This window comes from Oncorhynchus clarkii, unplaced genomic scaffold (assembly GCF_045791955.1).
Source record: "Oncorhynchus clarkii lewisi isolate Uvic-CL-2024 unplaced genomic scaffold, UVic_Ocla_1.0 unplaced_contig_5992_pilon_pilon, whole genome shotgun sequence".
Classification (NCBI taxonomy): domain Eukaryota; kingdom Metazoa; phylum Chordata; class Actinopteri; order Salmoniformes; family Salmonidae; genus Oncorhynchus; species Oncorhynchus clarkii.
Window position 1 is genome coordinate 296 of NW_027260288.1, and position 12,450 is coordinate 12,745.

The window sequence follows — 12,450 nt, forward strand, 5'->3', positions numbered from 1 at the left end:
TATTTAAACGTTTGTGATCATTAATTTCAATGATTTTGGATAAAAAATGATTTTTAGATGATGTTGCTATCATTAGATAATTTACAGTTTCCCATAGACTATAAGGCTATATATAAAATGCTAGAATATTAGGGCCACAGAGGGGAAAAAAACACAAGTCATAATATTGTAACCAGTTGTTTTAAAGGAGGACAGTTGTTAAAATGACAGATGTGGGGCATTTCGTGAAATTGTACTTCAGTATGGTTTCATAAACAAAGACATGCTGATGTGCCAGAATATTAAGTATCACATTGTCATAAGTATCAAAACTGTAAAAACAATATGTAGCTTTTCTGCAGAAAGAACCAGCCTCATAAATTTATGACTTTATCCTTTTTCTTCAGTGTGGCCCTAGTACTCTGTCATATAAACAAATACACATTCCATATGAATATAAAAACACAATGTGTAACATTATGTTCCTTTATTGAATAAGGACAAAACAAAGCAGGTAAACCATCAGCTCCTTTCAAAACTGAAGTCACAGTGACTCTACAAGATGGAAAGCACAGAATCTAAGCATATTATACAAAATGATACATATACAGACCTTTGAATGTGTATAACACACCCTGCATGTCTGCACACTAAAATAAATGCAGGACAAATCCATACACATCAACTGAACAGACAAATGAATGGATGCAGTAGCCTCCCTGCAGCCTTGTATTACACACAGTATACCGCACAAACATCATAAGAGGCCAAATTCGTCAAAAAACGAACCCAAAAAAAACCAAATTCCTCTGCCACCGCAGGACATATTTAACCAAAATTGAAAGCACACATACTAACTAAAATAATTCAACACATATTGGTCCCTCAGCAGCCGACCACTGTCGTCATCAGGGAAGATTGCCGGATTGTCCCAGTCCATGGCTGGTGGCACTCTGGGGGCCCTCTCCTTCCTCAGGCAGGCCACATTGTGGAGGACAGCACAAGCCACAGTAATATCACATGCCCTAACAGGGCTGACCCTTAATTTGTGAAGGCAGTGAAAGCGTGCCTTCAGGAGGCCAAAGGTCATTTCAACTCTGGCCCTGGTCCTGGCATGGGCATGGTTGTAGGCCTGCTGTGCTTCCTGGGGGTCTGTGAAAGGTGTCAGGAGAAAAGGCTGGCAGCCATACCCCCTGTCTCCCAGCAACACACCAGAGAATTCACCTGTCAACACAAAATCTCATCATTACTACCTCATAAACACAGTGATATTCTTGACACAGCCATGATGGTTATAAATAGGGGTTGTGTGGCTTACCTTGTGATAGGCACTGATAGATTTCAGAGGCCCGAAAGATTCTGGAGTCATGGACTGAGCCAGGCCATTTTGCCACAACATTGCTGATCACACAGTCAGCATTGCAGACCATCTGAAATCATAAGATGAGGAATATTACACCAATCAATGCACATCACTGGCAATGCAGAGTGTTCGTCAATGGACAATATCAAAAAGTTATGTTCACCTGAACATTAATGCTGTGAAAGGATTTCCTATTCACAAAATCGGCCTCATGGGCACCTGAGGGGGCTTTTATCCTTATGTGTGTGCAGTCCACTGCACCAATGACATTGGGGAAACCTGTCACACAAAGTAATGAGTATCCTACTATGTGTTAACAGTTGTCCTGTAATTTGTAGATCCTCTTACCTGCAATCCTATAGAACTCCTCTTTGATGTCACAGAGTCTTCTGTGGCCAGGGAAGGAGATGAAGACATCTGCTAATGCTTTGATAGCCAGACACACACTCCTTATTGTGCGGCAAATTGTGGCCTTGTTCAGCTGTTCTGCATCCCCCACTGAGTACAGGAAGGCTCCACTAGCAAAAAAGCGCAAGGCCACACAAACCATTTGCTCCACACTCAGTGCATGGCTCCGTGCAGTGCGGTGCTTAATCCTGGGACCCAGTAGTCTGCATAGATACCTGATGCCATCTGCAGAAAACCTGTATCTTTCATATAGATGGTCATCAGGGAAGGCCAGTGGGTCCAACCGGTCCCTGAAGACCCTTTCTCACCTGAAGGCTCTCCTCAGCACAAGTGCTTCTTCATCCACCACATCTCGCACGAATGGGCATGCCATTGTCAGAGCAGAAAGGAACACACAATTTTGGGCCTTCATATAGGCTAGTGGCCACACCTGGTGCTGGGGGGGGTGGGCAAAAGAGGGCGATGCCTTATAACGATGACTTGGTTGTACTGATTGCTGGGAAAATAAAAAAAACCTTAGAAAGATGCCACCGTCCTGTGTGCTCACAATAAGAGCTCATATGTCATGGCTCACTTGACTTTACGAGAATATACCTAATTTTTATTTTGAGCTGTGTCATCTTCTTGGAGCTGGGGGAGGAAAGAAAAATAATGATTAATACATTTGTGTTACAGTTAGCATACAGTGTACATTGAAGGCATATCTCACCTCCCTCTCAAGTTTTTTTATTTCAAGGTCCAGTTTCCTAATTGTCCTCTTTTTTATTTCGAACTCCAGTGCAAGATTTTCCATCTTTTTCTTCTTGTACTGAATGTCTATGTCTGCCAGTTCTATTTGGCACCGGAGGTGGTTGCCATACAACTTTCTGATAGCTTGTGAGCTCTGTGAACACAATACAATTAGCGCAGCTGGAATTTGGCAGGATGTGGTGTCCTTTTATTAATACGCACTATGTTGCCAGGCTGGTTTTCCCACTGTATAGCATCTGGGTCCTGTAAAAGAAATTAGATTTTTTGATTTTGATGAGGACTCCTCACCATTGTAGAGTAAATAGTACTTTCACAGTCTTAACATGATACCTCATGCCTTCTGGAATCCAGAGAGATGGTCTCCTCCTCATCATCGTCTCCATCATGTGCTGTTGCTGCTGCACTGGGGCCTTCACCCTATCACATTTAATCGGATTCATATTGAAGCTAGTAGACAAGACATGCCAGGCCTACAGTATGCCTTTGATGGAGTACTCACTGGATCAGCATCGTCTGGTGCTTGTGCTGGTGGCTCTAACAGGAACACAGTGCTGCCAGACACTGCAAGGCAATAGGTAAACCAAAGTCAGACAGTCCAAATTGATTCAATATGAATGTGGTTGTATCCCATGTAGAGATGGAAGGACATACCTTGAATGAAGCGGGTGGCATCTTGGGAGGAACCTATGCTCGTCTCTTTCCCCCCAGGGATCCCCTCTAAGACGGGCCTGCCTTTATTTAGCTCCAAGGCCATGTCCTCTGCTGGGGTAAGGTCAGCCTTTGGTGACCCACCACCCGTGCCTTGTCTGTGGGTATTCTTTTTCACTGCTAAAACAGTACAGACAATGTGTGAGCAGGCACCTTCTGGGTACAATATATGCTTGTGCTTTGTTAAATATTAGTCAGGGACCATACCATTCTGCAGAATGTTCTTGTATTTGATTTTGACCTGCTGCCATGTCCGTTTTGGCCCGTTCATGTTTAATCTACACACACACACACACACACACACACACACTTAATGGAGTCACACTGCAAAAAATTACTTGGTATTTTTGTCTTGTTTTCAGTAAAAATATCAAAAATTGTATCATAGCTTTATACAGTGTGATGGAGTTACTTTACACAATTTCACTCATATCTGCAGTGCATTTCAATAAAAAAAATTAACCGTTTCATAATTACAGTACAACTGCATTTTTGGAGATGTGAATTAAATATTTGAATTGTAATTGTGATGTTTCAGCGGAGCGGTGAGTGTGTAATTGTGCACTACTTACGCATTCAGGCGGTCTGCAATACTTTGCCACGCTTTTTCTCTTTGCTTTATCACTGTGGCGGTGTTGCCTTTCTTCTTAATTATATCTTTTACCTCCTCGTATGCCTCCATGAGGATTTGTGCTTCCGACGGGGAAAAGTACGCGGCTCTAGTTGCCATGGTAAATCAGTTAATCTGTGATCTGTGGCGGGGTCTATTTGAGTGAGCCGTGAGCGCGCACCTATCCAGGATTGGTTTCACCTGGCTTAATGAATCCGTGTCTGCTCATCCTGGCTTGGTCTTTGTGCAACCAATTAAGCCTGGACGCACATGTTTTGGCTTCATTGAGCTCAGCTGAGTCATTTATCCCGGATGTCTTAATTCTACTTTTGTGCAACAGGCCCCTGGTCTGATGAAACAAAAATAGAACTGTTTGGCCATAATGACCATCGTTATGTTTGGAGGAAAAGGGGGATGCTTGCAAGCTGAAGAACACCATTCTAACTATGAAGCACGGGGGTGGCAGCATCATGTTGTGGGGGTGCTTTGCTGCAGGAGGGACTGGTGCACTTCACAAAATAGATGGCATCACGAGGGAACAAAATTATGTAGATATATTGAATCAGTCAGGAAGTTAAAGCTTGGTCACAAATGGGTCTTCCAAATGGACAATGACCCCCAAGCAAGTTGTGGCAAAATGGCTTAAGGACAACCAAGTCAAGGTATTGGAGTGGCCATCACAAAGCCTTGACCTCAATCCTATAGAAAATTGTGGGCAGCACTGAAAAAGCGTGCGTGAGCAAGGACGCCTACAAACCTGACTCAGTTACACCAGCTCTGTCAGGAGAAATGGGCTGAAATTCACCCAACTTATTGTGGGAAGCTTGCAGAAGGCTACCCAAAACGTTTGACCCAAGTTAAACAATTTAAAGGAAATGCTATCAAATACTAATTGAGTGTATGTTAACTTATGACCCACTGGGAATGTGATGAAAGAAATTGTAAGCTGAAATAAATCATTCTCTCTACTATTATTCTGACATTTCACATTCTTTAAAATAAAGTGGTGATCTTAACTGACCTAAGACAGGGCATTTTTACTAGGACTAGATGTCAGGAATTGTGATAAAGTGAGTTTAATCGTTTTTTGCTAAGGTGTATGTAAACTTCCGACTTCAACTGTATGTATGGCTCATTTAAATGGTAAACAAGACTTGTCTGTCTTGGTTATCATTGGCAAGTGCATGGTAAGCAGAAAATATCCCCCTCCATCAAAGCAATTTAGGATCAACTCCTGTGGAATCAATGACACAAACACATATTTCACAGTACCAGAAATACAATTTGTACATAAATTATATACGGAAAGTCTCTATGACTTACAGTTCCTGGCGTGGACATAGGTTCCTGTGAACCTGATGTCACACCTCACTATCAAATCAAATGTATTTATAAAGCCCTTCTTACATCAGCTGATGTCACAAAGTTCTGTACAGAAACCCAGCCTAAAACCCCAAACAGCAAGCAATGCAGGTGTAGAAGCACAGTGGCTAGGAAAAACTCTCTAGACAGGCCAGAACCTAGGAAGAAACCTAGAGAGGAACCAGGCTATGAGGGGTGGCCAGTCCTCTTCTGGCTGTGCCGGGTGGAGATTATAACAGAACATGTTCAAGATGTTCAAATGTTCATAGACTATGTTGTTTGAGAAATCCGACTCCTGCACCGGGTATGACATCATGAGGCAAGATAGGACAATGACATGCTGCTAGTTTGGCAATAGATTTTGGGAAAATGAAAAAAATAATATTGTTTCCACTTGCAGTCAACGTTGTCATTGTAGGTGTCATAGCACCAAACACATGTAAAAACCAGATGTGATGAAAAACACAAACTGATTGATTGGTTGGCTGATCGATCGACTAAACTATCAGAGATTGTGTGTGTGTGCAGTGCAAGCCAAGCGTCTGCGGACTCTTGGGTCACAGCTGGTGTCCTCCTGACAGAAGCTGGCCTTGTGTCCCTCTGCCACCTTCCTGTCTGTGATGACATCCAGCAGGTCATAGTTACTGAAGGCCTCCATGCTGTGGTAATGCTGGTGGCAGCTGTTCCATTAACACTGGTGTCTGGGTTTGACTGGAAGGAAGTCAGCTGTCCCCTGGTTCTTCACCCTTTGGGGAAACCTCAGTCCTGTAGTCTCTGACACCTGGTCGATATGTTGACCTCAAAATAATGTACTTTACATAATGACTAAGACCAGGAGTTTCTCCTGACAGTGTGACCTGACCATAACTTTCTTGGTCAGAAAAAAATCCTGGCCCCAATTATGACTGATAAGTGCATGGAAAGTCATTTGAATTATCATTAATGACAACTTAATAACAACATCATAACAAGTTAGTATTTGTTCACCTATTATGCTTTAGAATACACTGAGGAGGAGTGTACTTTTGACTTTCATTTGGAGTTTATTTTCCTTGGTAGAGCAGAGAGAGAAAATCTAGGTCGGATGCCAGGTTGTATGGCGCTCCATTATTATACTATTACCAACGCCAAACAAGTCTGGTCCAAACAACCAGTCTGATTTCTACCTAATCAATTAAATAACTGTAGATGTCATTTGTGAGATAATACATAGATGACGTCAAGGTAAATGTTTTAGCGCAATTGATCTTACACGGATATGCATAATCAATCATAAAACATGAACTCCTACCATGACAGACCGTTTTCCTCTCCAGCACATCTCAGGGCATATATCTATACAAGTTGGATATAATAGGCAGCTTGGATATAGTAGGGGCCAGGAACAAGGTCTGGGAGACCAGAGAAGAGAAATCATAAGCCATCCATGTTAGTTGTATGATTTCCAAGGAAGTGTGAGAGTTTTATAAATTGTTTGTAATATACTGTACTTTTATATGGATGTAAAAAATAATGCAAAGCAAATACTCTATAAGGTACATTGTCACATCACTATCTACTTTACCGTTATGAAATAATCTGATGCCATAGCCTGTTCTCGGTGGATGACACACAGGTGCTGTGCTTCTCCCGCATAACAGGTACATGTTATAGAAAACTGCATTTTGGTGTTTTTTGTTTGGATCGGTGGGATCATCAGCTGTCATATTATTACTTTCAATCGTTCTTGGTTGCTGGGGCTGTGAGCGAGTCCACGCCATTGTCAGAAAGCGCACTCAGTGCAGTTGGAGATGCATTAATAAATAGTAGGCAGCTAGTCCCAAAGGTAAACTAGGCTGTGCGTTTTGTTGCCAACCTGTTTTGCTACCTGACAAATTTACGGTTTTTACTTTTTAATTACCGTTTATATTTTTGTTTTTTCCTACTCAACTTTTTCACTCCGGACGCTTTATCTGGACACGATTCGTCAGGACCTCCAACAGCCGAAGCTAAGTAGTAACATTAACATGATGCCTTCTAATTGTAGTCGCTGTACTCGCCTTAAGGCGAGGATAGCTGTGCTACAAGCCCAGCTTCAGACGCAATCGCTAGGCAAGGGTAATTTCAGTGTAGGAAAGGATGAAACATCGTCTGTGCCACCAGTAAGTACAGATAGTAGTATAAATCCCCTGGCACAGTCCCCGCAGCCGGACAACTTTCTCACGGTTTCTGGAAGGAAATGCTGTAGGAACGCTCAACCGGTGTCGCTCATTCAGCCGACAGAAACTTTCAACCGGTTTTCCCCATTAAGCAGCGGGTCGGAGTCAGAGGCCGAGTCTTCTCTGGTCTCTACTCCTCCCGTTACGGGGTCTGAGACGCCGAAGCTTCCCACCATTAGCTCTGACAAATTGAAAACTCTAGTCATTGGCGACTCCATTACCCGCAGTATTAGACTTGAGAATCATCCAGCGATCATACACTGTTTACCGGGGGGCAGGGCTACCGACGTTAAGGCTAATCTGAAGATGGTGCTGGCTAAAGCTAAAACTGGCGAGTGTAGAGAGTATAGAGATATTGTTATCCACGTCGGCACCAACGATGTTAGGATGAAACAGTCAGAGATCACCAAGCGCAACATAGCTTCTGCGTGTAAATCAGCTAGAAAGATGTGTCGGCATCGAGTAATTGTCTCTGGCCCCCTCCCAGTTAGGGGGAGTGATGAGCTCTACAGCAGAGTCTCACAACTCAATCGCTGGTTGAAAACTGTTTTCTGCCCCTCCCAAAAGATAGAATTTGTAGATAATTGGCCCTCTTTCTGGGACTCGCCCACAAACAGGACCAAGCCTGACCTGCTGAGGAGTGACGGACTCCATCCTAGCTGGAGGGGTGCTCTCATTTTATCTACCAACATAGACAGGGCTCTAACTCCTCTAGCTCCACAATGAAATAGGGTGCAGGCCAGGCAGCAGGCTGTTAGCCAGCCTGCCAGCATAGTGGAGTCTGCCACTAGCACAGTCAGTGTAGTCAGCTCAGCTATCACCATTGAGACCGTGTCTGTGCCTCGACCTAGGTTGGGCAAAACTAAACATGGCGGTGTTCGCCTTAGCAATCTCACTAGGATAAAGACCACCTCCATTCCTGTCATTATTGAAAGAGATCATGATACCTCACATCTCAAAATAGGGCTACTTAATGTTAGATCCCTTACTTCAAAGGCAATTATAGTCAATGAACTAATCACTGATCATAATCTTGATGTGATTGGCCTGACTGAAACATGGCTTAAGCCTGATGAATTTACTGTGTTAAATGAGGCCTCACCTCCTGGCTACACTAGTGACCATATCCCCCGTGCATCCCGCAAAGGCGGAGGTGTTGCTAACATTTACGATAGCAAATTTCAATTTACAAAAAAAAAAATGACGTTTTCGTCTTTTGAGCTTCTAGTCATGAAATCTATGCAGCCTACTCAATCACTTTTTATAGCTACTGTTTACAGGCCTCCTGGGCCATATACAGCGTTCCTCACTGAGTTCCCTGAATTCCTATCGGACCTTGTAGTCATAGCGGATAATAATCTAATCTTTGGTGACTTTAATATTCACATGGAAAAGTCCACAGACCCACTCCAAAAGGCTTTCGGAGCCATCATCGACTCAGTGGGTTTTGTCCAACATGTCTCTGGACCCACTCACTGTCACAGTCATACGCTGGACCTAGTTTTGTCCCATGGAATAAATGTTGTGGATCTTAATGTTTTTCCTCATAATCCTGGACTATCGGACCACCATTTTATTACGTTTGCAATTGCAACAAATAATCTGCTCAGACCCCAACCAAGGATCATCAAAAGTCGTGCTATAAATTCACAGACAACACAAAGATTCCTTGATGTCCTTCCAGACTCCTTCTGCCTACCCAAGGACGCCAGAGGACAAAAATCAGTTAACCACCTAACTGAGGAACTCAACTTAACCTTGCGCAATACCCTAGATGCAGTTGCACCCCTAAAAACTAAAAACATTTCTCATAAGAAACTAGCTCCCTGGTACACAGAAAATACCCGAGCTCTGAAGCAAGCTTCCAGAAAATTGGAACGGAAATGGCGCCACACCAAACTGGAAGTCTTCCGACTAGCTTGGAAAGACAGTACTGTGCAGTACCGAAGAGCCCTTACTGCTGCTCGATCATCCTATTTTTCTAACTTAATTGAGGAAAATAAGAACAATCCGAAATTCCTTTTTGATACTGTCGCAAAGCTAACTAAAAAGCAGCATTCCCCAAGAGAGGATGACTTTCACTTTAGCAGTGATAAATTCATGAACTTCTTTGAGGAAAAGATTATGATTATTAGAAAGCAAATTACGGACTCTTCCTTAAATCTGCGTATTCCTTCAAAGCTCAGTTGTCCTGAGTCTGCACAACTCTGCCAGGACCTAGGATCAAGAGAGACACTCAAGTGTTTTAGTACTATATCTCTTGACACAATGATGAAAATAATCATGGCCTCTAAACCTTCAAGCTGCATACTGGACCCTATTCCAACTAAACTACTGAAAGAGCTGCTTCCTGTGCTTGGCCCTACTATGTTGAACATAATAAACGGCTCTCTATCCACCGGATGTGTACCAAACTCACTAAAAGTGGCAGTAATAAAGCCTCTCTTGAAAAAGCCAAACCTTGACCCAGAAAATATAAAAAACTATCGGCCTATATCGAATCTTCCATTCCTCTCAAAAATTTTAGAAAAGGCTGTTGCGCAACAACTCACTGCCTTCCTGAAGACAAACAATGTATACGAAATGCTTCAGTCTGGTTTTAGACCCCATCATAGCACTGAGACGGCACTTGTGAAGGTGGTAAATGACATTTTAATGGCATCGGACCGAGGCTCTGCATCTGTCCTCGTGCTCCTAGACCTTAGTGCTGCTTTTGATACCATCGATCACCACATTCTTTTGGAGAGATTGGAAACCCAAATTGGTCTACACGGACAAGTTCTGGCCTGGTTTAGATCTTATCTGTCGGAAAGATATCAGTTTGTCTCTGTGAATGGTCTGTCCTCTGACAAATCAACTGTAAATTTCGGTGTTCCTCAAGGTTCCGTTTTAGGACCACTATTGTTTTCACTATATATTTTACCTCTTGGGGATGTTATTCGAAAACATAATGTTAACTTTCACTGCTATGCAGATGACACACAGCTGTACATTTCAATTAAACATGGTGAAGCCCCAAAATTGCCCTTGCTAGAAGAATGTGTTTCAGACATAAGGAAGTGGATGGCTGCAAACTTTCTACTTTTAAACTCGGACAAAACAGAGATGCTTGTTCTAGGTCCCAAGAAACAAAGAGATCTTCTGTTGAATCTGACAATTAATCTTAATGGTTGTACAGTCGTCTCAAATAAAACTGTGAAGGACCTCGGCGTTACTCTGGACCCTGATCTCTCTTTTGAAGAACATATCAAGACCATTTCAAGGACAGCTTTTTTCCATCTACGTAACATTGCAAAAATCAGGAACTTTCTGTCCAAAAATGATGCAGAAAAATTAATCCATGCTTTTGTCACTTCCAGGTTAGACTACTGCAATGCTCTACTTTCCGGCTACCCGGATAAAGCACTAAATAAACTTCAGTTAGTGCTAAATACGGCTGCTAGAATCCTGACTAGAACCAAAAAATTTGATCATATTACTCCAGTGCTAGCCTCTCTACACTGGCTTCCTGTCAAAGCAAGGGCTGATTTCAAGGTTTTACTGCTAACCTACAAAGCATTACATGGGCTTGCTCCTATCTATCTCTCTGATTTGGTCCTGCCGTACATACCTACACGTACGCTACGGTCACAAGACGCAGGCCTCCTAATTGTCCCTAGAATTTTTAAGCAAACAGCTGGAGGCAGGGCTTTCTCCTATAGAGCTCCATTTTTATGGAACGGTCTGCCTACCCATGTCAGAGACGCAAACTCGGTCTCAACCTTTAAGTCTTTACTGAAGACTCATCTCTTCAGTGGGTCATATGATTGAGTGTAGTCTGGCCCAGGAGTGGGAGGGTGAACGGAAAGGCTCTGGAGCAACGAACCACCCTTGCTGTCTCTGCCTGGCCGGTTCCCCTCTTTCCACTGGGATTCTCTGCCTCTAACCCTATTACAGGGGCTGAGTCACTGGCTTTACTGGGGCTCTCTCATGCCGTCCCTGGAGGAGGTGCGTCACCTGAGTGGGTTGAGTCACTGATGTGGTCATCCTGTCTGGGTTGGCGCCCCCCCCCCCCCCCCCCCCCTTAAGTTGTGCCGTGGCGGAGGTCTTTGTGGGCTATACTCAGCCTTGTCTCAGGATGGTAAGTTGGTGGTTGAAGATATCCCTCTAGTGGTGTGGGGGCTGTGCTTTGGCAAAGTGGGTGGGGTTATATCCTTCCTGTTTGGCCCTGTCCGGGGGTGTCCTCGGAGTGGGCCACAGTGTCTCCTGACCCCTCCTGTCTCAGCCTCCAGTATTTATGCTGCAGTAGTTTATGTGTCGGGGGGCTAGGGTCAGTTTGTTATATCTGGAGTACTTCTCCTGTCCTATTCGGTGTCCTGTGTGAATCTAAGTGTGCGTTCTCTAATTCTCTCCTTCTCTCTTTCTCTCTCTCGGAGGACCTGAGCCCTAGGACCATGCCCCAGGACTACCTGACATGATGACTCCTTGCTGTCCCCAGTCCACCTGGCTGTGCTGCTGCTCCAGTTTCAACTGTTCTGCCTTATTATTATTCGACCATGCTGATCATTTATGAACATTTGAACATCTTGGCCATGTTCTGTTATAATCTCCACCCGGCACAGCCAGAAGAGGACTGGCCATCCCACATATGCTCTCTCTAATTCTCTCTTTCTTTCTCTCTCTCGGAGGACCTGAGCCCTAGGACCATGCCCCAGGAATACCTGACATGATGACTCCTTGCTGTCCCCAGTCCACCTGACTGTGCTGCTGCTCCAGTTTCAACTATTCTGCCTTATTATTATTCGACCATGCTGGTCATTTATGAACATTTGAACATCTTGACCATGTTTTGTTATAATCTCCACCTGGCACAGCCAGAAGAGGACTGGCCACCCCACATAGCCTGGTTCCTCTCTAGGTTTCTTCCTAGGTTTTGGCCTTTCTAGGGAGTTTTTCCTAGCCACCGTGCTTCTTCACCTGCATTGCTTGCTGTTTGGGGTTTTAGGCTGGGTTTCTGTACAGCACTTTGAGATATCAGCTGATGTACGAAGGGCTATATAAAATAAATTTGATTGATTGATTGATTGATTTGA

The 12,450-nt window shown here is 43.7% G+C and overlaps 1 protein-coding gene and 1 pseudogene across 1 annotated transcript; both read right to left on the reverse strand.

Moving 5' to 3' along the window:
* Positions 1–452: 452 nt before the first annotated feature.
* On the reverse strand, positions 453–2,246 carry LOC139401338 (putative nuclease HARBI1). Its single transcript, XM_071145656.1, has 3 exons — positions 1,691–2,246; positions 1,298–1,409; positions 453–1,203 (listed from the first exon to the last, which is right to left on the reverse strand). The coding sequence occupies exons 1-3, from the start codon at positions 1,757–1,759 to the stop codon at positions 833–835; spliced, it is 552 nt and encodes a 183-aa protein (XP_071001757.1). The 5' UTR covers positions 1,760–2,246; the 3' UTR covers positions 453–832.
* Positions 2,247–5,045: 2,799 nt separating this feature from the next.
* On the reverse strand, positions 5,046–6,584 carry LOC139401337 (protein-lysine 6-oxidase-like; annotated as a pseudogene).
* Between the last annotated feature and the right edge of the window lie 5,866 nt (positions 6,585–12,450).

Bases quoted from the DNA above. Each gene is read 5' to 3' on its own strand.
- LOC139401338 (XM_071145656.1), bottom strand. From the start codon at position 1,759: ATGTCTTCATCTCCTTCCCTGGCCACAGAAGACTCTGTGACATCAAAG. The intron at 1,410-1,690 runs GTAAGAGGATCT...TTATGATTTCAG, and splicing joins GGAGTTCTATAGGATTGCAG to ATGGTCTGCAATGCTGACTG. The intron at 1,204-1,297 runs GTAAGCCACACA...TTGTGTTGACAG, and splicing joins CTATCAGTGCCTATCACAAG to GTGAATTCTCTGGTGTGTTG.